The sequence below is a fragment of the Gastrolobium bilobum genome, unplaced genomic scaffold, assembly GCF_033153095.1.
Source record: "Gastrolobium bilobum isolate Gb01-03AN ecotype WA unplaced genomic scaffold, APGP_CSIRO_Gbil_v1 utg2187, whole genome shotgun sequence".
In the NCBI taxonomy this organism is placed as follows: Eukaryota; Viridiplantae; Streptophyta; class Magnoliopsida; order Fabales; family Fabaceae; genus Gastrolobium; species Gastrolobium bilobum.
In genome coordinates, this window is record NW_026896557.1 from 102,423 (window position 1) to 129,206 (window position 26,784).

Below are 26,784 nucleotides of genomic sequence, written 5' to 3' on the forward strand. Positions count from 1 at the left end.
GGTGTGAATTTAAACATGGGATTAACTGCATACACAAGCTACAAGTAAATTACAAGAAAAGGAAGAATTATATTAAATTAAGAAAAACAAAAGGAGTGTGGGACCCAAAGAGAGAGAGAGAGAGAGAGAGAGAGAGAGAGAGGTAGTTTAATTGATTTGAATGATGGAAATGAAAGTCACGCAGGCAGGAACATGGTACAATCAAGAGAAAACACGGATGCACTCAAACGCCTTTGGCGATGACGACATCTGACGACACAAACCAATCCAAAATGTACTCACCCACGCTTCTCATTATCTCATTTCCTCTTATTAATAAACCCCCCAAACCTTCACTGTTTCATTCCCAAACCTTAAAAAAAAATATATATATATATTTAAAAGACAAAAAACCTTAAACCTGTCTCTAACTAAAACCTAACCAAATGGCCGAAGAGTTCTTTGAATCCGAGGTTGTCTTCTCCGACCACCATCGATCTCCGCTCAACGACTACTGGGAGGTGGTGGCGCCGCCGCAGCCGCAGCAGCATCAGCAGCAGCAAAATTCGCGTGGCGGCAAGTCGTGGATGAGGAGTGGTGAGGGTAAAAAGACGGTGAAGAATTCGGTGCCGGTGAATATCCCGGAGAGGATGCCGCGCTGGTTGGGTTTCGGCGAGGAGGAGGAGGAGGGTATGGTGCCGCCGCACGTGATCGTGGGACGGAGGATCGACGGGAAAATGGCGTCGTCGGTGTGCACGGGGAACGGGAGAACATTGAAGGGACGTGATTTGAGCCAGGTCCGAAATTCGATTCTTAGGTTGACTGGGTTTCTGGAGGTGTGACAATTTAACATATTGATCGTGTTTGGTAGATGGGAAAATGGAAATGAAAGTGAAAGAAAAATTGTCTTCATTTCTTGCTTTACTAATTACACCCCCCCTTTTTTATTTTTTAAAATTTTTGAGATCTTTTTTGGAGTCTCGTCGATTGTATCAGGGGAACAATTAAAGAACCTGAACATTTGAAGATTAGAAATGAAAGTGAATTAATTTATTAATTTTTATATTTATTCATGTATTTTGTTTTGGGGATTGTTAATTACATTGTTGGTTTCAACCTTGGCGATTTTCGGAAGGCTTCATATAGCTTGCTTTCTGCGATGTTTGAAAGTGTGCGCAGTGCACCCATTGTTGTGATTGTGTCTGTGAGCTACTTCTCTGCTCCAGCACATAGCCCAACACAAACAGCTGTTTTATTTTTATTTTATTTTTTAATTTCATAGATAGATAGATAGATGAAGAGGGAAAGAGAAAAGAGAAGGTTTTCAAAGTTATGCGGTTAATGTCAGCTTGTGTGTGGAAGATTGTTTCTTTTGGTTTCACATTTCTTCTGCTTCACCCTTTTGTTTTGCGTTTGGCATTAAAATGTAATCTTTTGAACTATATTTGAAGAGGGAGGGCTAATGATTAGTTTAATAAATCTTATCGTTTCATTTTTTTTTTATTTGATTCCGTAATTAACATTTGCTTCAAATTCACCGTACGAAGGAGCTAATTAATTTATATTTTTATTAGTCTGAGGCTAAATAGAAGAAAAAAAGAGTTAATGAATGAGACTATATTAAAAGAATGAAGAATTAAAATATAGGGTTTTATCTAAATATAAAAATTAATAAGGCGTACTATGTTAGCTAGGCTCTTGAAGCAGTTTGAAAGGGAAACAAACCAAAATTTAATATGGTAACATGGGTTTTAATTGTGATTTGGCAGGTAGGGAAAGGATCGGCATAAATAATTAGTTGTCGCTTTTTCTTTATCATGACAATATTAGAGTCTTAATAGAATAATAATGTAAGGACAAAACAGAAAGATTGAGAACTGAATTTGGCACTTTGGCACTCCAAGTATGGTGTCAACAGTTTTGGTTGGCATCTTATGGGTGTCTCATAATTGCAGAAGGCATTGCTTCTCTTTTATTTTCCTGCAAATATATATAGGACATGCATTATTGAACATCGTATTTTCAGGATCAAACTAGCCATATGTGGATGCAGGTTTCGTCAATTTTAATTTTAAAGTTTGTTTGCAATTTTTGTGTGATAAAGTATTGGTATTTGATGGGAACAGCTATATAAAAAATATGAAATAGGGTATCATGCTGTCGAAATTTACTATTCTATGTTTTTGTCTCAATATGCACGTGATGCAATGTAAAGTATATTAATAAGTAAAAAATTGTTGATTTTTTACCAACACAATTTGGTCAAGTTATTTTATAATTGCTTGAGGAAAATAGAAACTCTTCCCTTTATTAAAGTTTAATGTTTCACACTAGTACCTATTAGTTAACTTAGTTGACATCCTCAAATGCAAAACAGAAAAAGCATTTAGTCTTATGGAACTATTTCAAGTCTTGGTACTGACCACATGGGGCTTTGGTACTGGCTAATTTTCAAAAATGATACATGTGTTCTTTAAATATTATGATCACTGACTGAGTTTTCAAAAATGATACAGCCTTCATACTGGTTGGGTTCTTCCTGACTGAATTTTTTGACACGAGTTAAAATTATTTACCGGCTCTATCACTGAATCCTACTTGGCAATTATCAAGGAAGGATGTTGTTGCATAAATGAAAACCAGCTAAATCATATGTAGTAATATTATCCTACAATTGCCACGACTATGATCACGATTGTGCAAGCCTACTTGTAAATTACGAACGAAGGAAGTCAAGAAATCAGCATAAGACCATGTATTTTTTTTTATTTTTTTTTTGGTGAAAGTAAGACAATGTATTTAATTGTACACGGTAGTACAAAAAATGTAAATTGCGGTATTCTTGTTGACTTCGGAAGCACATACCTACTTATGGGCTCTAAATCTTATTTGAATTAGTAAACATCGGAATAAGGGATAAGCAAAAATGGATTAGGATTCTAGTCATAAATGTTACAAGAATGAAAGATACAAAAATAGATTAATAAAATTTGTATAAATAATTATGAATCTTATTAAAATTACTTTTATATTTTTTTCGCATGATATAATCCTTTCAGTTAATTAATAACATGAAATGATCCTGATCCAAGAAAAAGTAATTAGAAAATAAGAGAGATATTCACGCAATAAGTGAACGCCAAATACGAAGGTTTGATCTAGCAATTTGTCATAATGTCCAATTTGATATTTTGATAAACTATATTTGTTCTTCTTTCTTTTGAAAAATAAAATTAGGGTGTGTATACGTAGGAGTAAGGATTGATGCATTGAGTGGAGGACAAGTAAGTTAAAATATGAACGTATCAATGCATAAGTTACATCTAGGTACATCTAGTTACATCTAGGTGTGTATAAGTATCAATGCATAAGTAAAATTTTACTGTTTATTTCTAATTTTATTTTAACTTTTATCAATCATATTCTTATTAGGTGAATACTATGTAAAAATATGTAATACTTATATATTTGTTTATAGTTATGCGTACAATATGAGTCATGAGTGGGAATAAAACGAATCCTTCATTATTAAAGAATTTCACATTACCTAATATAGCTCCACAAATTAAGGGATGGGGCAGTTTGAGTGAGCGTCTTAGATTCGATTTATTAAAGCCTTGATGTATTGATTATAGTATGGATTTGGCCTCCCTGGAATGTACTTGTGAAAAAAAATTGTCTGCTTATTTTAATGATTCTATATAATTAATTAAATAACGTTGCATATATAAAAAGTAATTTAAATAGTAAGTAAAATTGATTTCAACGGTGAAAAGATTTTTGCAATATCAAATATTCATGCCAACGAGAACATATTTATAATAAGTAAAAATTATTATTACACTCAAAAAAATATTAATAAACTTCTTAAGATAAATAATAATAATAACTTGTGCTACGGAATTATTTAGAGATTTTTAATTTATGAATTCTTAACTGCAAAATATGAAGTTTGGTTAATTTCACCAAACAAATGGAATGTGAGTTAAGTTTAAAGTTAAAAAAGTCAATGTGTAATAGTTATTACGAGTACTGAACCAGTTGATATTGTCCCATAGCAAAGTACAAGCTGTTGTAGATTCATGCCATATTATGGTGGACTTTATCAGTACTTCATCATTGAATGTATGATTATGTCTGAACAGTACTGATGGACCATTATTGGTTGTTGTTATTAATACAAGATTGCAGAAAAGATGTATATACGTTGAGTTCTATATCCATATTATTTATAAGGAGAGGTCTGGCAAATTCGACCCACTTTTTTATTTTTATTTTTTAATGTAAAAAACTTGTTCATTTAACTATTGGATTGCAAGTAGGGAAGTGGAGAATGTGGAGGACAGCAACCCAATAAAAGCAAACTAAAAGGGTAGTAATAAAACTGAAGAACTACAAATTAAATCCTTATAAAATATACTTAATCAAATTACAAAAGCTAATTTTTAGGAAATGGAAAAGAAACCTTTCAAAAGAAGCATGGATATATCCTTGAATTTACAAAAAATGAATCAATCAGCTTATTTAGTTTGTCCAATATTAATTTTGGCTCCTATAATTAAGAAACGGATTTTTTTTTTCTCACAAAGCTATTTACTGACGTGGTGAAAAGAGAAAAAACAATTTTAATATTACAACTATATCTTACTAATGAGATATAATTATTTTTTGTTGTTGCAAAAAATCTCTTCTCCTTTAAAAGGAGAAGTAAGTTGGGGACTGTAAAAAAATTAGGACCTTACATGTATGTTGTAATTTTGTGGGGCTTGGCATCTCTCATACCATGCGACTTTATACTTCAGGCAAAAGTAGTTTTAGCAAACAAATATTTTATGGGAAAAGTGTGTATAATTTTAAAGGATGTAAAGTTGTGTCATTTTAGGAGAGAGAAAGAGATAGATAAAGGAGGAGAGAGAGTTGACAAAAAAAATAAAGATGTGGGCCCCACTTCTTTGTGAGAGTGAAAGGATGTAAGTTGTGTAATTTTAAATGATAGACACTTTTCCCATATTTTATATATGTGTGTGCGAGTGTACCTACTTTGCTGAACACAACTTTTTTTAAAATCATGTCGTACAATTGTGTTGATAATGGCTAAAAAGGAACAATCTGGCAGTGGAAGCTAAAGCATATTATTGACATTTCTTGTCCAAAGGCCAAAGCCAAGAAGAAACATTTTTTTCTTATAGGAAAGAATTCAACGTGCAAGTAATTAGTTTGTAAACTTTTAACTACACCATGACCTAATTAAGTAAGAAACACAACCAATCAACCCATATTATCGATACCTGAAGTAATCCACAATTTGATAAATTTATATCATCATCAACATCATTTTTAAAAACTTTAGACTGAACAAATATATATGGTTTTAATATTATGTGCGGCAGCAATCAACTTTTGTAAGGAAGAACGAAAGGATTTCTGAGTAGGGAAAGCGTAGCGGGATCCCCAAATTCAAGCTAATTCGATGACAACGAGGCCACATGTAGTGAACGAGGAAACGACCATGATGTCAGCGACACGTGTATGGCATGATTAACCTGTCCCCAAAGACCAGATCAATGAAATGAATATGACGTGGAGTACATCACAGCCTGGTGAAAAAAGAAATTTCTGCAGTTGAGTACTTCCATAAGATGCGCTCGGCTGTATTAAATTACAATATCTGCTGGACAATTTGGAGGTTTATGACTTGTGCTTGTTCTGTATCCCGTTCCCATTCCAAGCAATGACTTTCGACGGCTTAACCTAAACATCTATTTTAGTATTTTAATAATAGAAAATTATTGATGTATATAATAAAAGGGTTTTATTAGTCTCATTTAACATAAGATATGTATTTTATGTTGTAAATAGAAAATAAGTAGGTCTCACCATTACAAAAAAAAAGAAAAAAAAAAGAAGGTACGAAAATTGAAGTGAGAGAAAATAAAAGATAATATCTCATGTAAAATGAGAATAATATTTTCCATAATAAAAATTAAAATGAAGAATCAAATAAAGAATGTAAAAGTAAAGTGGATATCTTAATTTAAGCCGAAATTATAGCTTATCATTGAGGTATTAATTTATTTATTAATCTTATGGCTTGTGTTTGGTTGTTGGGTAGCAAATGTACTTTCACATTCAAGTCCCTTTCTAGTTTTTAAAATCTTTTTAAGTATAATATTTATGGGTTCGTTTTTTCTGCAGTTATTTATCTGCAGTAAGTCCAATACGACGTCGTTTTTGACAGAAATCATGGTGTTTTTGTAATTTTAATTTATTTCAGGGTTATTATAGTTTTTATAATTAATTTTTTTAATATTTCAATTCCAAAACGACGTCGTTTTGTAAGTAAATGCAGATAACTTATATGCAGTAACTGCAGAAATATTTTTCTGAATATTTATACGTTGTTGTTTTTTTTTTTGTTGCTGCGAATAAATTTATTAAAATTTCAACACTCACTATTTAATAGGCAGAAAGTTATGTATACTTTTATTCCAAAAGTTGTTAGAGTTAGATTATCCGAAAAAAAGTTGTTAGAGTTAGTATATTGTAAAGTGTTTGAGGATGACATGGATGAGTAATGTGCCCTATGATTATAATAATAATAATTATTATTATTATTAAATACTAATTATTATTATTATGGTGGTTTGAATTTCATCGTGACGGTTTGGTATTTGGTTTCTTTAGTTGCGAGTTTGAGAATTTTGTTCCTTGTCGTTTCTTATATTAAGATAGTTGCTATTTTACATGTAACACAATATCAAGTTGAAAAACTAAAATAAACTCCCAAGGTAGCTCAGTTGGCAGCTGAGCTCCTAAGGGATCCCTTGGTGCAGGGATCAAACCCTGCCTCAAGCAGTTTCTTGAAAAATCTTTGGAGGCCAGAGGATAAGCCAAAAATCTTCTGTTGGAGATTAGTTCTCGTCCTTGAATGAGGATACCTCCTGACAATGTACCAAAAAAAAAAAAATAATCATTATTATAAAATCCAACTGCAATAGTTAAGCAATGGCTTGAAAACCTACTCACGGAGAGGTTTTTGGTGAAAATCAAAGCAATTCACTATACATGTTTTTATTTTAAATTAGTTATTGTTCTCCTTAATCTTTCCCAAAAAATAATTTAGTATGTAATTTCATAATTTCATATATATAATGCACTTCATTATTGCTTTATTTTTTTTTATCGTACTATATTATCACATAATACGTGTCAACACTATTTTTATTAGTAGAAAATTTAAAAAATGCATTAACATTTATAGCAACTACTTGTGCTTTCGTGTCTTCATTGCTACTAATAATACATATGTGGTCCTCAATCCTCATTCACAAGTACAGGTATATTGCTATTTAATTGGTATATACCGTAGGACCCGAAAGTCTTCCTTTATTTGTTTTCTTGCTATTAACATGATTTAACACATTTCTTTTTGGTGAGGAAATAAATATGCTTCATACTTTTTTTTTCCTTTACTTTTTCTTTTGCCAATAATGTGATTCACATGCAATTCGAAAGTTTGATAATAAATAATGTGGGTCACACTTCAAGCAATATTTTAACTACATCAATAATTAGGTAACCAATATTTAGACGTAGATGCAGTTTTAGAAGTCTACTTTATTCGTGTTTAACCGTCGTTTTTTTTCCTGATATTTTATTTAAATGATCGATTATTATATTGATATAACAAAAGTGTGATATCATATGTATTTTTGAATATTTTTGGGGGGAATTGTTGGAAAATGATATAACATTAGCGGTGATTTTATGTAGCAAATACATGGATAATAATTTTGTCTAAATTTATATTAGCATTAATTCTTTTGTTTTAACTTGATATTTCTAAATTTTTTAAAACATTTTTAATTTTTTTTAATTTCATGATCTTAATTAATCCTTTAGGGCGTATCCAACGTCTCCAGCTGGGAAAAAAGACCCACCAGACTAATACTGAGTCCAGCATCCTATTAATTATCCAACTTTAAAATATGATTTAAAGCACATATATATCCCCCTAGCTTCTAATTAAAAATTAACACTTCAGCAAAAAAAAATGTCGCACTCTTTCATTTTTATTTTTATTTTGAAAATAGAAAGTAGAAGTGTGATAAGACACTGTTATCCCACCAAAATTAAGGAAGACCCCAACATCTTTGAGGATTTTCAATATCTCTAAAAATCAAGGGAATTATCCCCTGGCATTATCCATCTCAACAATTCCTTCCTTCGCAGCAAAATATAAACCGATGGTAGCAATACACATGTCTACATGGCTAGATGGAGAGGAAGTTTCGTGCGGGCAAAAGTGTACAAAATGGATTGGGCTACTTGGTATATAGGAGGGTAGATTGGAAACTAGTGTAAAAATCCTTTTAAAAGTTGGAGGAAATTGATTATGACCTGCATATAAATCATTAGACTATAAATAAAAGAGATTTCACTTTCAGCCTTTGACAATGGGATATGGTTTTCATGGCACATTCTTTCATTTTGTAATACGTGCAGGCTTGTACAATTGTCTTATGTAGGGGTAGGGGCAACTCTTCTAGCTATCATTGACACGGACTCGTATCAAATTAACTGATGAGTCATCTTTAATCTTTGATTGTGAATTCAAGATAAGACAACCTTGTCGAATATCAAGATTAATTCCTAAATAAGGATAGTACCTAGCTAGGTGAAGAACATAAGTTAAGGGAGCCTATGGATCAAGATAAGTTTGCCTGAACTGATTTATTAGCTACGGAAACACTTTGCTTTGTGTTCCTAATCTTTAAATCGATCTAGAGGGTTTCAGAATGTTCCTAGTGATCTATTTTCTCTCTGTCATGGTGATAAAAAAGGGCAGAACAAACAAATATGCACAACCTGGACGTGTCAAAGGACACTCAAATAATCAAATTCACAAAATGACAACAAACTTTTGGGAAATATGTTCCAAACATAAGAGACCAAGAAAATAGGATGTTCTTCTAATGCTTTCTATGAGTAGACATTTGAATTTCTATATTATTATGAGCTTTGATGATAACCCTAGATTTTATCACATTATTCTGGATTAAGCTTTGATGTTAACCGTGTCATTGTTAATTTTAGTCTTACATAATTTTGATAGAATTTCACTTAAATGATGAGAGTGCGTTATTAGATGTTTCTTAATTAAGCTTGTGTGTGTGAAGATGGATCGAAAGGACAATATTTGAAGAGTGTGAAGGAAATGAAGAAGGAAGAGAAATCAAGAGAAAGCCAAGAACGCAGCTAAGTATTCAGTGTCACAACACTTAGAAATCCCACACCTTAGCGTTTGAAGGAAAAATGAAGATGTGTTAGGGTGTGTTTCTTATTCAATGCTTTAATGGTTGAGCATGCATACCATTTAATGTGTATGGCTCAATGTCCCAACAATTTTAATAAATATGAAGATTCTGAAATGAAGATAAAGAGTTTTTTTCCTATGTATAATGAGATAATTAAGTTTCCTTTGTAAAAGGTTAGCTAATGAGCCATTGTGTTTTAGAATTCCTCTCTAAGAAAAAATTGTAGTGTTGTTATGGACCTATACTATAGTCCCACATTATATCATAAAGCAGACAATGAAAATAGGAAATTAAATAATATAAGGAAAGTATCAATCTCAAATACTAAATCCTAGTACAATAACAATGAACCTCGACATGGGCTTTCAGAGAAGGCATCAAAGGTCTAGAATTCCACTATCCACAAGTAAAGCCTACAGGTATGGACATCTTTTCTCTCTCTACTGTTATGTTGTCATTGTGCACACATACCACCCTTTAGCAAACGTCGTTATTTTCAGTGCACAGAGATCAACTAAACTCAAGGATATCTAACTCATTGATATCTGAGAGCATCTAGATCTAGTCTCTTGACTAGATATCTTTGTCCCTAGGACAGAACAAGTGTGTAATCTCTTTCAAAGAAGAATTGAGTGTATTCCATCATTATTAGGTAAAGAAAACGTGTAATCCTCTAGTGAGATACTAGGGAAAAATTTTGTAATCTCATTATTCATATAATGGTAGATTTTGATGAAAGTGATTTTTACTCCTTTGTATTAAGTGCGATTTTTCATATTAAAAATCGTTGTGTTATCGCTTATTCTCTTCATCTCTCATTTTTTTCATTTGTGTGTATTAGGTCAACCAGCTGATAGTAAGCCAACTTCTAAGTGCTGAATCTAATAACTCCACTTAAGACTTAATCACTTCCGCATATGTAGAAAGAAGGACCAAATCCTAACAAGATGTTCTTTAGATAGCTGAAGCCACAACGTTGTGATCATAGCACCTTAGTGTCGGACATGCATCACAGCGGTAAAAGTTTAGCATCATAACATTGCCTATATGTGAAAATGCAATCATGGACATGTAACATTATAATGCTGAAGAGTCACCACAACAACCAGTGACTTAATTTTGTCTTATTGTAATTAAGTCAGAAGACAAACAATATAATAGTTTTTTTTCTTAAAACAATTTCTGATCTCAATTACGATTTATAGAATGGATTAGGGCAAGGAGGAAAGTTTAGTTTTTTTGAATCATTCAAGGCTCATTCTCTTTCTCACTTTCTTAATGGAGTTCTTTCTCTGACCTTTTCTTTTGTACTCTTCTTTCTATGTTTAACTAAATTCTTTTGTTGGAATATTTATTTAACTTGATTTTGAATATGTAGTTTATATTTAATTTACACTTAATCTAAGTCTCTTATTCATGGAATTCAGAATTTATCTTTTGTACTTAAATCCTTCTTAAACTGGGCGTATTCATCATGTATTGATTTTTTTTTTTGGATTACGGAGGAAAGTAAAAAAAAACATTCGTCATACATTGATTGAAATATTAATATATATCCAGGAACTAAGGATAAATTCCTTAATCATGTTATTTATAAGAATAGTTGTAATTGGTCATATAGTTTGTTATTGGATCGATCTCCTAGCTTTGAGATACCTGATTTCTTTGGAGATTGTCTAAGGAATTTATAACTTCTAAAGAGTGAAAGTATGATCAATGAGTTAAGAAATAAGTTAATTATTGGTTAGTTTCAAAGCTTTAACCATAAATTCTATAAAATAGAATTTGTATTAAGTGAAAATTAAAGTTAAATCGAATAAATTAAGATAGCGAGTTAGTGTTTGAAAATTTAATCTTGGTTAAGAATGATGCTCTATTTTATTACTTACATGATTCAGTTCACTTGCTGAATTCGCAACAAGCTTATTCCGAGAGAATATTCACTCTCATTTTTTAGAGAGTTTTTTATCTACAGTAAAGTGTTCTAATTAGTGATTGAAAGTTAATTTCTAAGTATGATAATAAGTTATATATGAGCAAGATCGTGAAACTCGCTCCACAAAGGTTGGATGAGAAAAGCAAGGGTAGATAACAAAAAAAAAAAACTTAACTAAGCTTAGGACTAGATGCAGCGTCTACAACAAAATTGAACTGGTATAAAATTATGTGCACAAGCCTCTTCAAACTCAACTCATTTACTTTATCCTACATGAATTCATGTTTATCCTGAAATGTGATTGATTTCTAAATAACTTGAATATCTTTTTATACCTACAATTATTGTACATTTTAATTTTTGTCCCTCTTTGAGTGACAACCATGTGCCAATAATGACGAATGTGTTACATGACATATGCAATTGAGCAGGTCATGTTTCTTCATTCCTTTTCCTAATAACTCTTCTTCTGTATCCCTCCTCTGCAAAGAGTCACTAGTCACTACGTCTTGCTCTTTCATAGTCCTCAATGTGTTTTCTCTTCACCACTTCAATATCCTCCCTCAATTCCATTTCTAGTTCTTTGTTCTATCCATTCCTTTTCTGGATTGTCTCGCTCTTAACTTTTTCTTGGTGGGTTTTACTTTTCGTTTGGATTTGAGTGCTAGGCCCCTAACTTGTCTTATTAGAAGGAGAAGAATTTTTTTGATTTTACATATGGATAATTTTCAACTTTAGATTATACATTTATTCTCTTTTTGGAGAATTAACAATAGCATAAAGCATTTTAAGAAAGAAAGTATGCATGGATTTTGGAGAGAGAGAAAATTTAGTTTACTTGGCATAAATTATAGACACATAGGGTTATTATTGACATACGACAATGGTAACGTGGCAATTTCGTTTCTAGAGTTATAATTGAATATAACCATCAGATATTGGTCATTCTTAAAAAGTTGGGAGAAAAGGAAAATATTAATAATGACATTTTTTGAGTTCCATATTTATTTACATACATTTCCATTCTTTTTCTTAATAAAAGTCATAAAGCCAAACAAAGTTATGATAAAAGTCATTTAAGGAACACTATTAGAGAACTGGTATTACTGCTACTAGGAGTAATAATAATATTATTAACGAATGAATATTAAGAGAACCATGGTGGCCTTACTATTATATGAACCTTGAATAGTAACAACAAAATTAGAAAAATGACGTGCAAAGGCACAAGGATATGTTAAATTGGAATTGGTTTATGAGGTTTATACACGGTAAGGGAATAAAAGAATCCTAGATATGATGCCAAGTAAAAAAAAATATCTTGTGTTATTTTACTAAAAAAAATCACGTGTTAGTGAAAGCTACTGGAATATTAGTAATTTGGTTAGCTTCAAATGGCATGACAATTTCATTGATGAACTGCTGATTCTGACAATATATAAGAGTTACTGAGCTCTGCCACAATGGCTTGGGAGGAGATGCTTCGGTTCAAATACACTTCAAAAATCCCCAACAAATAATGAAAGGATCAACTTCAATGTATTTAGCAATAGTTTTTGGTGACTAGTTTTAAAATCACATTACATAAAGATATGAGTATAAAAATCTTTATTATGCTTTGGCTTCTTAACTTTTGGGATGAGGCATATGTAAGAAGGATTATTAACTCTGGGATTGTAACACCTCGTATGCATCTGGTATGTTATCATTACATATGATATTAGGCGTAGTTACAATCACAATCGTTGAATTAAAATACGGCTTCAATTTTTCTTTTTGAAAGCATAATATTTTCTTCTTAGAAATAATTTTTGTATTTATAAACAATTCAATTCGTAATTATCACTCATATAAATTGCAAAACTATCTAAGCACACTTAAAATATCATACCACCATGGAGTTCCCATAAACAATATAGCTTCACTAGACGATGATGATATTCAATCATACAAGGTGATAATATCCTACCAACATCGTCCAAACAAAACGGACAACTCTCCATTTGTTTTTCGGACATCTAAGGATTATTCCCACATGATATCTCAACCTGATAAACAATTAAGAAAATATTGACATCATCTCAGTTTATCCAATAGGCGTATAAGCCCTTCCATAATAATTGTATCAAAATACACAAATGTCCACAGACTACATAAATGAGAAATTAACTAATACAAAACATATAATCAAAGTCTTGTACATGTATCAACAACATGAAAGATATCCAATAACTATGATCATAGGCTACGTCCCTACTCCATGCATCAACATTACATACTCTCAAAATAAGACTACATAAACATATGATGCTACAGTCATCCAGAACAACATACTAAAAACATGAATAATCAAAATGCATAAACAGCGATAACAACATGCCAAAGAGCACATAGGCCTCCTGCACATAGATGCTCCTTTACCATCAATGTTTGTACCTGAAAGAGGTCCCTTAAATGTGGTTAGAGATAAACATCTCAGTAAACTAAGGGTCTTTAGAGGTTCCTCCACCCCAAAGTTCACTTCAGGCATACAATGTAAAAAGAGTAATCAAAATAATGCAGTCTATGTCAATGCTATGTGTTCAAAACTATAAATCCTATTGGTCAGAGAAAATATAATGTATAAATCATGCAATGTCTTACTACATACTACTAATAGAAACTCATCTTATACCCGACATAAGGAATTAACCCTCTTATGTCGCACGCAATAACAAACGCCCATAACATGCATTATATCAATTCCAAATGCAATCACATACACCATGTATAAAAACCACTACCCCTCCAGGGCTTGGTAGAACAAAAAGGGGGATTAACCCCAAGATTTGATGGCTTACCTCTCGAAACTTCACAAACAAGCTTACTTGCAAACCAAGAAAGCTGGTCACCTTCTTCCAATTGTTGGTCTTTCAACACAATGTCCCTAAGCTCAAACCTAGAGTAGGAACCAACACAAACCAACACCATATAGGTTATATTTAAAACGTTAAACATAAGACTTCAACACTTTAATAACCCTTACATTTATGACAATCAAGTACATTGACTTTCATTTCATTCTTGTGGCAGCATGACTTAACATATTTTCGTGCCAGTATATGCCAAAACACAAGTCATGATTTATTTATTCAATTATTCAAGAAAGCCCACATCTAAGGACCAAGCAAGAACCTTATACCAAACCATGGTTTTTCACAAGTATTATCATTTGACATAATTATAGGATTAGTGTAACATCCCGGCGCTGACGAGGGCGGGGAGTGATCGCCGGTGCTAAAGGGCATGGACAAGGAGCGACTCCTGACAGGCTTTCAGCCAGGGATTACATGGATGAATGAATCGAATCGACACCCAAAGAGAGGGATTCCAAAGACTGTGCAGGTATGAGACTGCATGGTTTGGGATAACTTATAAAAATTAATTTGCACTACCTATACTAACAAGATGCATCTACTTTTCGGTAGCCCAGAACGGAAGAACTCCATAGTTAAGCGTGCTTGACTTGGAGCAATTCTGGGATGGATGACCTACTGGGAAGTTTTCCCAGGAAGTGTGCTAGTGAGGAAAAAGCACACTGAAAAGTCTTATATTAATATGTGGGGATAGTCATTGATTCTTGAAGCGGCCAAACGTTACAAGTGGTATCAGAGCAGAGCCTCTCTTCTAATACAGTATGGTTCGAGGACGAACCAGGCGGAAGATGGTGGGCATGTAACATCCTGGCGCTGACGAGGGCGGGGAGTGATGGCCGGTGCTAAAGGGCATGGACAAGGAGCGGCTCCTGACAGGCTTCCAGCCGGGGATTACATGCATGAATGAATCGAATCGACACCCGAAAAAGAAGGATTTCAAAGACTGTGCAGGTATGAGACTGCATGGTTTAAGATAGCTTATAAGAATTAATTGGTACTACCTATACTAACAAGATGCATCTACTTTTTGGTAGCCCAGAACGGAAGAACTCCATAGTTAAGTGTGCTAGACTTGGAGCAATTCTGGGACGGGTGACGTCCTAGGAAGTTTTTCCAGGAAGTGTGCGAGTGAGGAAAAAACAAACTGAAAAGTCTCGTGTTAGTATCTGGGGATAGTCATTGATTCTTGAACCGGCCAAACGTTACAACTTCCAACTTCCTAAGCTATTTTACTATGGAATGACTGAAACATGGCCTAAGTAAACACATCCAACTTTCATGTTTTTTAATAGCTATTGTTTACTCCGAGACAGATTACCTCCATTATGGAACAACAAGCAAACTCAATTTAGACTCCATTTTAACTTGGTATTCCAACACTTGGCCGAAGTGACATACAAGGTGTTTAAGCTATTTTTATGTTGTCAAATGGCAACCAATCTTTCTACTCACATAAGGACATCTAGGAAGTCATCAATATATTGTAAAAAAACATTCAAACACTTTCCACTTGAATTTTCCTATGAAGGCTGAAACGGTGACATATATCATTCACTATATTTTCAATAATTTTGCATGCTCCACATGACAAACAATTTAACCCATTATTCATTATACTACCTAGAGTATATTATCCATCATCAAGGTATCATGACACACATTTCCACCTAGTCTTTTACATGATGGCCGAAAATGGTCATATAAAGGGTTTGTGACATTTGCATGCTTATAATGACCAACCATTTAATCCATAATACATTGAAATACCCAATGTCCACTACTCCTCATCCAAAGCAGATTAAACACACTTTCATTATGAATTTTCCAAATATGGCTGAAATGGGGACAAGGGTTCATCAAATTTATTACATGCTTTATAGAATTCTAAATGGTTCAATCCACTCCATAAACATCATTGACATATTTCAACATTATGACATACAATCATTCATGATTTCCAACATCAAATTTCATCACTAAACTCACCTCTTTTGTGAAACTCAATAACTTAGGTTTTCACCCAATGTTGTCTCCAATGGATTTTCTTCGCTCCGTGAGTCGCTTTGCTTAAATCTATTTCATAAACAACATAAAAATCCATCCACTAATATATAAATTTTATGGTCAATATTCACTCAAAACCTAAAATATCAAATTTTCATAAAAACTTAAAAGAGGTGCATTTACTTTACATAGAACTCCACACCATCAAGAGGTGGAAGGTTTCCAAGCTTTCTTTGGTTGAAAAACCCTTAAAATCCCAAAATATATACAAAAACTGAAATCTTTGGAGGGGTAGACCCCCTTTACATAGCCACCCACACGAAAATGAGAGGGAAAATGGATTCCTTGCGAGATTTAAAGTGGGTTAGGCTTTGGAATCACTAAAATCCGTCAAGTGTAGCTCTCTCTATATGATCTCTTAAATGTTCATCAATGGAGGATTTCAGTTTCTCTATTTTGTGGGAGAAGGGGGCCGACGGGGGTGTTGGTTTATTTGGAGGAAATGTGGTCACTTAAGTGGTTTAACACACATAAGTTTATGTTAACTTTGGTAGGTGGTACCCACTTGGTCGCTTACTTATAATTCTTTGCTTTCATGTTATTTTCTAGCCATGACTTAAATCTAATGTGCAACTTAACTCAAATCCATAAATTTACTCCTCTATCATAGATTTTAACATTAACTATACTCGTGAAATATTTACTCACAAACTTATTTAAAAATTTTCGATATCTGTAAAATTACTAAAATTTCACTTTTATTTTAAAATTAATTTTATCTTATTAATTAAATTTCTTATTATTAGAGATATAAACATTTTATTTTATTTTAATTGAGATATTCTAGATCGTTCAATTTTCTCCTTATGCTCTTCTATATAAGAGCCTCATATGTACAAATGAATTACCTGATCAATAATATCAAATTTTCTCCGATTTCTCTTTTGATAATTTTAATCATCATTGTCTTTCTTCTACCTTCTAATATGGTATAAGTAGAAACTTTTTATCCTTCATGAATGAGGTTCCGCTGCATTATTTTTTTCCCCTTTATGTCTGTTTCCTTTTTCGATCAACAGAAAAAAATCAATCATTATTCCGGTGATCTTTCTGGCGCCATGGTATTTTCTTTTTTAATTTGTTGCGGGTTTCTTCTCTGGTTCCCAGCCACCTTCCCGATCTACTTAATTTTTGTCCAGATCCGTGTCTTTTTTTCTCTAAACTTTCTTCCACATCTGATCGATCTACTTCACCGTTGCAGCCAAATGGTTCCTATATCTGTTATCTTTTTTTTCTTTCTAGCATTTTTCGTCTACCAACGTCCCTGTTCCAGATTCTCAGATCTCATTCTTTTTCTAGCATTTCATTTCTCCGGCAAGCACCATCGACGAAGCTGAGACGTTGTTGTGGTTTTGTTCCAGTTTTTCGGCGCAGCTCAACCTTGTTCAGTTCTTTTCCTAGATCTACAATGTTTGTGTTTCTTTTTTTCTTGCTTACAAATTGACTTGTTTCCACTTTTAAATTTCTATAATGGTTTTGTAGGAAGGATATATGAGTGATGAAGTGAAGGGCACATTTGCCTCTATTTTGGTCTATTGGCTATTCTTTTGACCTTGAAATGTTCGACGAAATGCCCCTAAGACTAACAAATGGTCTTGCGTTTGCACATTGTTCTCCATTATCAAGATCATCTGATGTTATTTTCTTTTAATTTGTCATTTTTTTATTGTTTGCCTTGTATTTGGCCACTTAGTTTTAATTTTCACTTATGTTTGTGGTGTTATTCAAGTCTGGTTTGTCTTGTATTTGATTTTGCCATTATTTGACTTTATTTTGGTCTCCCATTCAGGGGGAACATCTATCTCGATTGTTGCATGGTATGTAGATTATCCCGTTTATAGTGACTCCGTCAGCTTTTGTCTTAGTTGCAGCACTGATGTTCAGGCTGATGTCCATTCCAGCACATTATAGTTGATGTCCATTCCAACACTGTCTCTTTACCAGCTCTTCAGACTGATGATCATTCCAGGAGATTTGTTGTGCTACTAATTTCTCCGGTTGATATTCCGTTAAGATTTGTTTTAGTTTTCTTTTTCCCAAGATGGTGTGTTCATGTTGTTCACCCTTCATCTTGAGGGGGAGTATTAGAGATATAAATATGTTATTTTATTTTATTTGAGATATTCTAGATCTTTCTATTTTCTCCTTATGCTCTTTTATATAAGAGCTCTATATGTACAAATGAATTACCTTATCAATAGTATCAATTTTCCTCTAATTTATTTTTTGATAATTTTAATCATCATTGTCTCTCTTTTACCTTCTTACACTTATCTAATTTTATTTTATTTTTTGGTAAACTTTTATCTAATTAATTTCTCTTAAACATGATAAAAATCATAATTTCTTATTTTACTGGTGTGAGTTATTATAAAGATCATCTCCTTCATTTAAAATTGCAAGAACAATAGAAACAACATCATCACCCCTACATTCCGCATTTTTCTTTCCTGATAAAATGAAGCATGTCGTCTAATTCAGGCGCTTCAGAGGATGCACTTATTGTTATTTATTTTTTTGAAAAAAAGAGAAGATGCACTTGTTTTTATTGCAATTCAAACTTCCTCTCTGGGAAAAGCACTGTTAAGAATATTCAATATAGAAAAAAGAAAAAAAAAACACTTGCGATATTGACGCTAGGTAAATGGCCAATTGCTAAATAGCACCTCTTTGTTGGATTAATCTCAGTGAGCAATAACCTTTCCAATTTTCATATATCAATACGAAGCAGCACAATGGGCAATGAATATATGCAAGTCTAAAAAAATAGCCGACACATGATTCAATTGGCATTTGCCGCGCGGGCTAAGAGCTAGCCCAAATCTGATGATATACTACAACCTAAATCTAAATTATGAGATATTTGTGGATTCTTTTTTCATTACTTTATTATTTGGGTAAAATATTTTTATTTTTATTGTAATTTTTTTATGTAACACTCACGTTAAAGTGAGTGAGTTTCATTATAAGGAGAAAAATTAATATGATCTATTCACTTTTATATGAGTATAGTAGAAAAACAAAATTGCAGCTGAAATATTAAAATCTTATTATTATTAGTCCACTTTATTAATATTGATGTCTTAGATATCCTTGATTTCAGAATGGGGATGGATGTTATAATATTATAATTTCATAAATATTTTGAGTAGATATTATGTAAAAATTATGTATTTATATTTTTTATAAATATTTATAAACGTTAATAGAATCTTCGCATTTAATATTTATGAAAAAAATAAAATTTTCACGTTTAAAATTTGTATCATATTTTTTTTCATAAATATTTACAAATTTAATAAAATATATGTATTTAATGTTTATGAAATTAAAAATAAGTACAAGTTTTTACATATACAATTTTATTACAACTTTTTTAAAATATTTATAAATTTTAATAATATTATGTTCCCAACTTGAATAATATTATCTCCAGTAGAGGATACTTCTGCTTTATAAATAAAAAATTAAAAAATTATAATATCATGATGGAGTAAATATAATTAAAAAGATGAAATAAACCCCGAGTCAAATGTCAAAATGGGTTAAAACTCGCAAAACATTATATTTGACATTAATCCATTAGGTTTTTTTTTGTGGTAGGGCCTATTTTAGCCCACACCCTCAAAGCCCAATAATTTAGCAGGCTGTGCGGGTCAAACTTTTTATTTAATCAAAATTTTTATTATTTAAAAAACAAAAAACTATATAATTTAAATATTTATAAATAGTAAAAATTGTTGTGAATATGATGGAGAATATAAGCGAAAGTGAAATATGAAAGAAAGGAAAATGATGTAGAAAAAATAAATAAAAGAAAGAATAAAATAAGAATAAGTATGAGCAAAGAGTCATATATAAAGACATATCTTATATGCCTTTTTAAACATGAAAGTCATGAAAAAACAAAGAATCACATGTTATGAACCATGTGAAATGTCATTTATAATCCATGTGAAAGGTAATCCATAATCACTGACGGACCCAGAATTTTTTTTTTGTCTGCAAACTTAGGGTGGGGGGCCCCTTTTTTTTTTAAATCATGATCATGATCCAATTTTTCTTCCACTTCAAAAGTAGAGCTTTGGTGAATCAAACAAAGTTTTAAGGAAATAATCGATAATAATAATTAAAAAAAAAATAAACACCACATAAAGATATTTGTAAAATATAGTATAATTGTAGGGGTTAATCGATCAAAAACTCATCTTTGCCGATGTTTATTTGGTCCAAGGTTGGCCACTTTTGTTTAAAAAAAATGTGAAAAATTCGGTGCAATTCTCCTCCTCTTTGATCAAGATTGAATTTCATGAATCGTTGTTGTCTATTAAGATTTGGAGCTAATACGATTTATGTAAAAAAAGAAGAAACAAAGCAATGGACTAAGGTTTAAGGTTTAAGCTTTTAATTGTAAGGATTGGTCGGGTTGAGTTTATCTTTACCTTTTTCCTTTCAATCTTCCTATATTTTTTATTTTTTATATTTGACCTGAATCTCCCACCCCATGTGAACTTTTTTTTTTTCCAACTATGTGTCTGCAAGTGCAGACAATTGCAACCACCTGGGTCCGCCATTGCCCAAAATTCATGTGAAAGGTCATCCATAATATTTTATAAAATCCCTTTTGGATGTATTCTACAATTCAACACACCATTAGTGTGATGATTATAGAATATATCAAAATTCATGAAAAACAAAGGGTCACGTGTTATGAAACAGGTGAAAGTTCATCCATAATATTTTACAATAAAAATGAATTTTTCAATAGTGATATATTTTAACAGAGATTTTTATCTGCACATCAATAAAAATAAAATTTTCTATTGACATATAAGTATGTCATACATTCAAATTTGTATTGAAACATATTGTCTATAATAAACTTTTGTGATATCGTGGATAATAATAACTAAAAAGTTTTTTTGTAACGGTAATAGTTAAAGAAAATAAATAATTTTACTATTAAATATATAGCATACTAAGAGCAGTTATTCAATATCGGTATTAAGATAATTTTTTCATCATTACTTTAGTTTTCCACTACAATTGTTGTAGGTGAGAAATTTTTTATTTGATGGCATCATTTAATAATGAATTCAGTAAAAATAGTAACTAAAATTTTAATTGTATATTTATGTACAAATCTTATTTTATTAAATAATTTATAATTTGTACAAAATATGCTAAGAAAATGTTAAAATTTTATTTGTTAAAATATTTTTAATGTATTGAATATAATAAAAAAATTATGAAATTATAATTTTAAATGACCTGCGGACTAACTCTAACCAATAGGGCTTTTAGCCCGTGTGAGTCTTAATTATTGAAATTCATTTGGCTCTGTAGGCTTTTTGACCCTAACCTATACGGCTAGGGCCAAATGGAACGAGCTAACGCATTTTGATCATGATAGTTAAAATCGGAATTTTATCTAAATTCGGAAAGAGGATAAAAAATCATAAAACATAAAATTCTAATGTAAAAAAATCATAAAAAATCGTAAAAACATAAAAGTGTTTGAAATTTTGATGAAATCGTTTTGAGTAAAAAAAAATCTTTTAAAATCATAAAAGATGATTTTGACAATTATACCCCAAGACATAAAATATAAAAGGTGAGGCTTAACGCGTAGATAAGCAAAAACCCTAAAAAAAAAACACACCAACAGTGTGACTTTGCCAGTGTTTCTTCTCTTTCTCCCGCGAGCCCTTGCGTCGATCTACGACTACGAGGGGGGCTTCCCAGCCCTCTCTTTCTCTCTCTGTGGTGCAATTAAGGTATTTTCGTTTCGAGACCCTAAATCTTTTTGCATGTGTCTAAGTTTTTTTTTTTTAAATCGCGTTGATTGTTCTGTTGTTGGGGTTGCGGTGGATAAAAAACCGGATTTCAATTTACGGTGTGTCTTTTTCTATTTGTCTTCTAATTTGATTTGAATGCGGAACTGGACGAGATCCTTCGATGGTCGCTGTGTTTGAACATATCGCTTGTGTGTTTTTTTATAGTTATTGGATTCGGTATTCAAATTCTTTTAAATTATGGCTTGGGAACAATATATTTAATTACTGTAAAAGATTTACGCTATGGGCTTCTGATTTTCCTATCATACATTGAATAACCTATTTATAATGGTAATTTATGACTCTAAGGAAAACAAACTTTATTACTGCTGGGTGGAAAATTTGTGTTCTACACTTTTTTTTTTTTGAGAAAAAGACAATCATTTTGTTTAAAAGAACAAGTTGTGCATTGCTCTTTCTTGTAATACTGACCTACATAAGCTACGAGGTTTCAGCTGATGTTGCAGGTAACCTCTGCCTTTTTTGATATATTTGTTTCGGTTATTTAGGTTGTCTGTCTTCACATGAAAGCATTGCATCCTTGACGCCTTTGCCTCAAAGGATTTGCATTCTTCTAGTTTTGGAGAACTTGGATATTTGGAGAGTTGTCTTGCACTCCCTGCTTTATTTCATCACCATGATTGCCACAGAAACTTTCGCACCGTGCAAAAAATTGAAGATCAAGTTCTCCACCAAAAGGATAGAAGTTGATATTGGGTCAAAATGTGAGTTTGGACCGAAAGTGTCTCAAATTGATGAAAATGGGCGATGTGATTCAAACAAAAAATCCTCTATGCCAGATTCCAAAAAGAGGGGTCCGCCTGGGAGTATTGAGGGCCAAAAAGAGAAAAGACAGAAGATCGATAGGAAAAGATCACAGCAGTGTGCTTCAATCCTGAAGAGTTTAACATCTCATCCCTATAGCTGGGTGTTTAGTAAGCCAGTGGATCCTGTAGCATTAAATATTCCAGATTATTTTACAATCATATCTCAACCCATGGATCTAGGCACTATCAAATCCAAGCTGGAGAAAAATTTTTATTTTGGCATTGAGGAGTTTGCAGCTGATGTCAGACTGACCTTTTCAAATGCCATGACATATAATCCTCCTGGTAATGATGTTCATTTAATGGCTAAGGAACTCAACAAGATATTTGACAGAAAATGGGAAGATTTGGATAAAAAATTGAAGAGTGAGGATGAGTATAGAAAAAGCGCAACTGGAACAATGAAGGAATCTGTGATAAAAAGTTGCAATGGGATGCATGCCCTGCATAAAGATACATTGCCCAAGAAGTCACAAGTATCAAAAAATAAGGGAATTCATAAGATTAGTTCATTGGCTGCAAGAGGTGCTAAAGTAAGTGTTGTTTTCTATGAGGGTGAAAAACCTTACTATAATATGCAAGAATACAATGTTACTTGAATTGATGAAATAACATCTATGCTTCTACCAACTTTGTTCTCCATGGTCACCTTACACATCTTTTGTTTCTTTTTATATATTTTTTGAAAGATGTCATTATATTGGCAATGTTTTTCTCATAGGTGGAGGTGCCTAAATTTTCGCAGATTCCTTGCAAATTGATTGAGAAAGATTCGCGCAAAGGTATGATGCTTTAAGAATACAGTACGGGTTTATGGCTCTGTAAAGGAGCTAATAGCTGTGTATTCTATAGGCAGCAAAGATAACCATGATGGGGAACAGCCATCTGGCTCTGTAAAGGCCTGTCCTTCATTGCATCTTGTCACATGCAAGTGTAGTATTTGTGGTGACATCGCATGCAATTGTGTAATTCCTAGCAATTCTACTCGAGTGTCATCAGGTAGGTAAACATTTGCTGGTTGCTTCTCTGTTTAGTGTCATTTGTTGCATAATTGATTTATATTTGTGCATTGATTTTGATATATCTTCTGAAGGATCTGAAGCAAGGGACCTAATTGCACATGGTGCTGATGCTTCGAGACAGGTATTGACAATCACATTATTAATATCATTAGCGAAATTAGCTATAGCTTTTAGAAATTTATTTATTTGAAAATCTAAGAAGAAACTTTATATCTAATTCCAGGACTGCCAGACTAAATGTACATTGCCTTTGCAGAGGAAATCTGATCCTGATTCCGATGGTGAGAAGGATTTATGATTTGTATATGTTATGCTCTACCTACCTGTTACTTTCATGCTGACTTGGCATACTTGATGTTGGTATTATACAAAGGTGCTGTAAGTTCTTTGGATAGTGAACATCTATGTCCTAGTTCTCAGCTTTCAACTCTTGCTACTGATGCCTCTTCTGGGGAAGGTCAGCTTCTCTTCCTTGTATGCTTCAATTAACTGCTGATGCTTTTTGTACTGTGAATTGGTATTATGCTAATTACTTTTGTTTGTTTTTTATGTCTTAGGATGGAGCGCCACTGTTTTTCCTGTACAGCTGTCACCTAAAAAGGCTCTCCGTGCTGCTATGCTTAAAAGCCGCTTTGCAGATACCATCTTGAAAGCACAACAAAAGACACTTCTTGAACATGTAAGGTTTATATGAATGGTGTCTTGATTGCAGTACTTTATCCTCTTGCCTTAGTACAGGGTACTTCCTAATACAGTGTGGTTTCCTGATTAATTGTCATTGCTCTTTTTAGCGTGACAAAGGTGATCCTCTGAAAATGCAGCAGGAAAAGGAGAGATTGGAAAGGATGCAGCGTGAAGGTGAATATTATATATCTTACTTGGGAGTCAATTTAATTGGGTAGAACATATCTGTTTGCTTGTTTTGAACTTTGAATGCTCATCAGTAGCATTATTTGTCTGTTCCATTTTTGCAATGCACTTAATCTTTCTAAATAGTAGGGTGCGGTGCTTCGTGTAATCTATTTCTTCCATTTGTGTTAAAAGTTGCCATGTATTGTGTAAACCAAATACACTCTCTTGAATTATCTGATTACATTGATGTGTTATATTGGGATATATTTCAAGTATTATATGATTGTGGGTTCATCTACCACCAACCCCAACTAGTTTGGGATAAAGGTATTGTTGATGTTGATATGATTGTGGGTTGGTAGGGCAATAAGATAATGTGAACTGTTGGTATATTGACTGGAGGACCTTTTAATATCGAACAATTAATAAAGGCACTCAAGCTTTTAATTTTATGGATCACGAGAAGAAGGAAAATCATCAATATTCAGGTTTTCCCCTCTAGTTAGTGTAAGTTGATTGTCAGTGTTGTGCCATATAAATTTTTAGTGGTACCATCTGGCAACGATTCCCTTTGCCGTTTTGTATCGTTTGTTGTTCAGAGAGTAACTACTACTTGCTGTAACTTCTCGTTATTAAGTACTTTTTAATTTTATTTTGGTGCATATTGCATAAACTTTTATGCTACATTATGCTTGAGTTATGATAAGAGATACCTCGAAGTGATTTTACTTTTTGGGCTGATGAGAATTGTAATTTAATTCATTTATGATTACAACCTTTTTTCATGCATAACAGAGAGAGCTAGGATTGAAGCCCAAATTAAAACTGCTGAAGCTGCTGCAAGAATGAGGGCTGAGGAAGACCTGAGGCAACGAAGAGAAAAGGAAAGGGAAGCTGCACGAGTTGCAATTGAAAAGGTTTTTTTTTTTCTCATATATATATCTGCCTGTCTCTCTCTCCTGTGTGTTTTATCTTGAATTTCGTGTAATTAACAATAAATTCTCACTGTGATGTCTTATTTTGTAGATGAAAAGAACTGTGGAGATAGAACATAATTTGGAGATTCTGAAAGAACTCGAAATTTTGAGTGGGTGTACTTTATCTTATAAGGCACCAAGCGGTAGAAATGGCTACAGAGTTGCAATGAAGACATTGGATAAACCTCACTTTGAGAACCCATTGGAGCGGCTTGGTTTATTTATCAAGGATGAATATACCGCAGATGAAGACGAGGAGGTTCTGAACGGAGGGTGGGAAGAAGGGGAAATTTTCCCTTGATATGCACTGAGATGTAGTTCTGCCAGCTCTAATTGGACAGGGAAAACAGACAATGATTGTAAATAGGTCTTTTGATCATGTCTGCCCTAATGCTTCCGTTATTTTTGTCTGTCTTGTTAGTGGATGTAGGACCAAAATCCAATTGGGAGCAAAATACATGGACTTGCAATTTTTTTTTTTAATTCATTTCTTGGAGCATTCCTCTGCGCAAACATGGAATCCCTGATAGACGAGTGGTGCGTCTTTGATATAAAATCTTGTGATAAAATTTACAAAATAAAAAATATTGTTCTGATAAATATTATGTGAAAAAAAGTAAAATATTTGACTAATTACCAAATATTATTTTTTAAAAAGTTGATATTTGATGTTTAATTAAACTCGGATTCGTGCTGTTTGTTTTACTCATCTCTCGGAGCATACCTCTCACCAAACATAGAAGCCCTGTTGCTTGTAGCCGTAGTAATAGCTGGTCGTTTTTTTTTTTTTTTTTTTTTAAAGTTAAAAATTACTTATAAGTATAAGTTAGATCAAATAGATTTTGAGAAAAGTTCTTATATTGAAATTTGTTTTTTTTTTTATATTTATAATGAAGTAAAAAACTAAAAGTTCTTAGAAGAAATTTTTTTAAGCACTTATATACTTTTATTGAATTGTGTGTTTTTTTTTTTAAATGAAAAATTACAAATATAGAAAGATAATTTTCTTAAAATATGTATTTTTAAATTAAAATTTTTATGTAATTATTAAACAGTTT

The 26,784-nt window shown here is 32.4% G+C and overlaps 2 protein-coding genes across 5 annotated transcripts; both read left to right on the plus strand.

Moving 5' to 3' along the window:
* The first annotated feature begins 425 nt into the window (after window positions 1-425).
* LOC133300531 (protein S40-1-like) lies at window positions 426-821 on the plus strand. The gene has a single exon (XM_061500089.1). It carries the CDS (start codon window positions 426-428, stop codon window positions 819-821), a length of 396 nt encoding a protein of 131 aa, XP_061356073.1.
* Window positions 822-21,860: 21,039 nt separating this feature from the next.
* On the plus strand, window positions 21,861-26,280 carry LOC133300537 (transcription factor GTE8-like). 4 transcript variants are annotated; one of them, XM_061500095.1, is made up of 11 exons: window positions 21,861-21,988; window positions 22,558-23,408; window positions 23,597-23,657; window positions 23,728-23,874; window positions 23,969-24,018; window positions 24,154-24,178; window positions 24,271-24,354; window positions 24,455-24,576; window positions 24,689-24,755; window positions 25,545-25,666; window positions 25,776-26,280. In XM_061500095.1, the coding sequence occupies exons 2-11, from the start codon at window positions 22,686-22,688 to the stop codon at window positions 26,025-26,027; spliced, it is 1,653 nt and encodes a 550-aa protein (XP_061356079.1). In that variant the 5' UTR covers window positions 21,861-21,988; window positions 22,558-22,685; the 3' UTR covers window positions 26,028-26,280. The 4 variants fall into 4 exon arrangements, with proteins under 4 accessions (XP_061356079.1, XP_061356078.1, XP_061356077.1 ...); XM_061500094.1 differs by having other exon boundaries at window positions 23,621-23,657; window positions 24,121-24,178; XM_061500093.1 differs by having other exon boundaries at window positions 24,121-24,178; window positions 25,776-26,279.
* The last annotated feature ends 504 nt before the right edge of the window (window positions 26,281-26,784 follow it).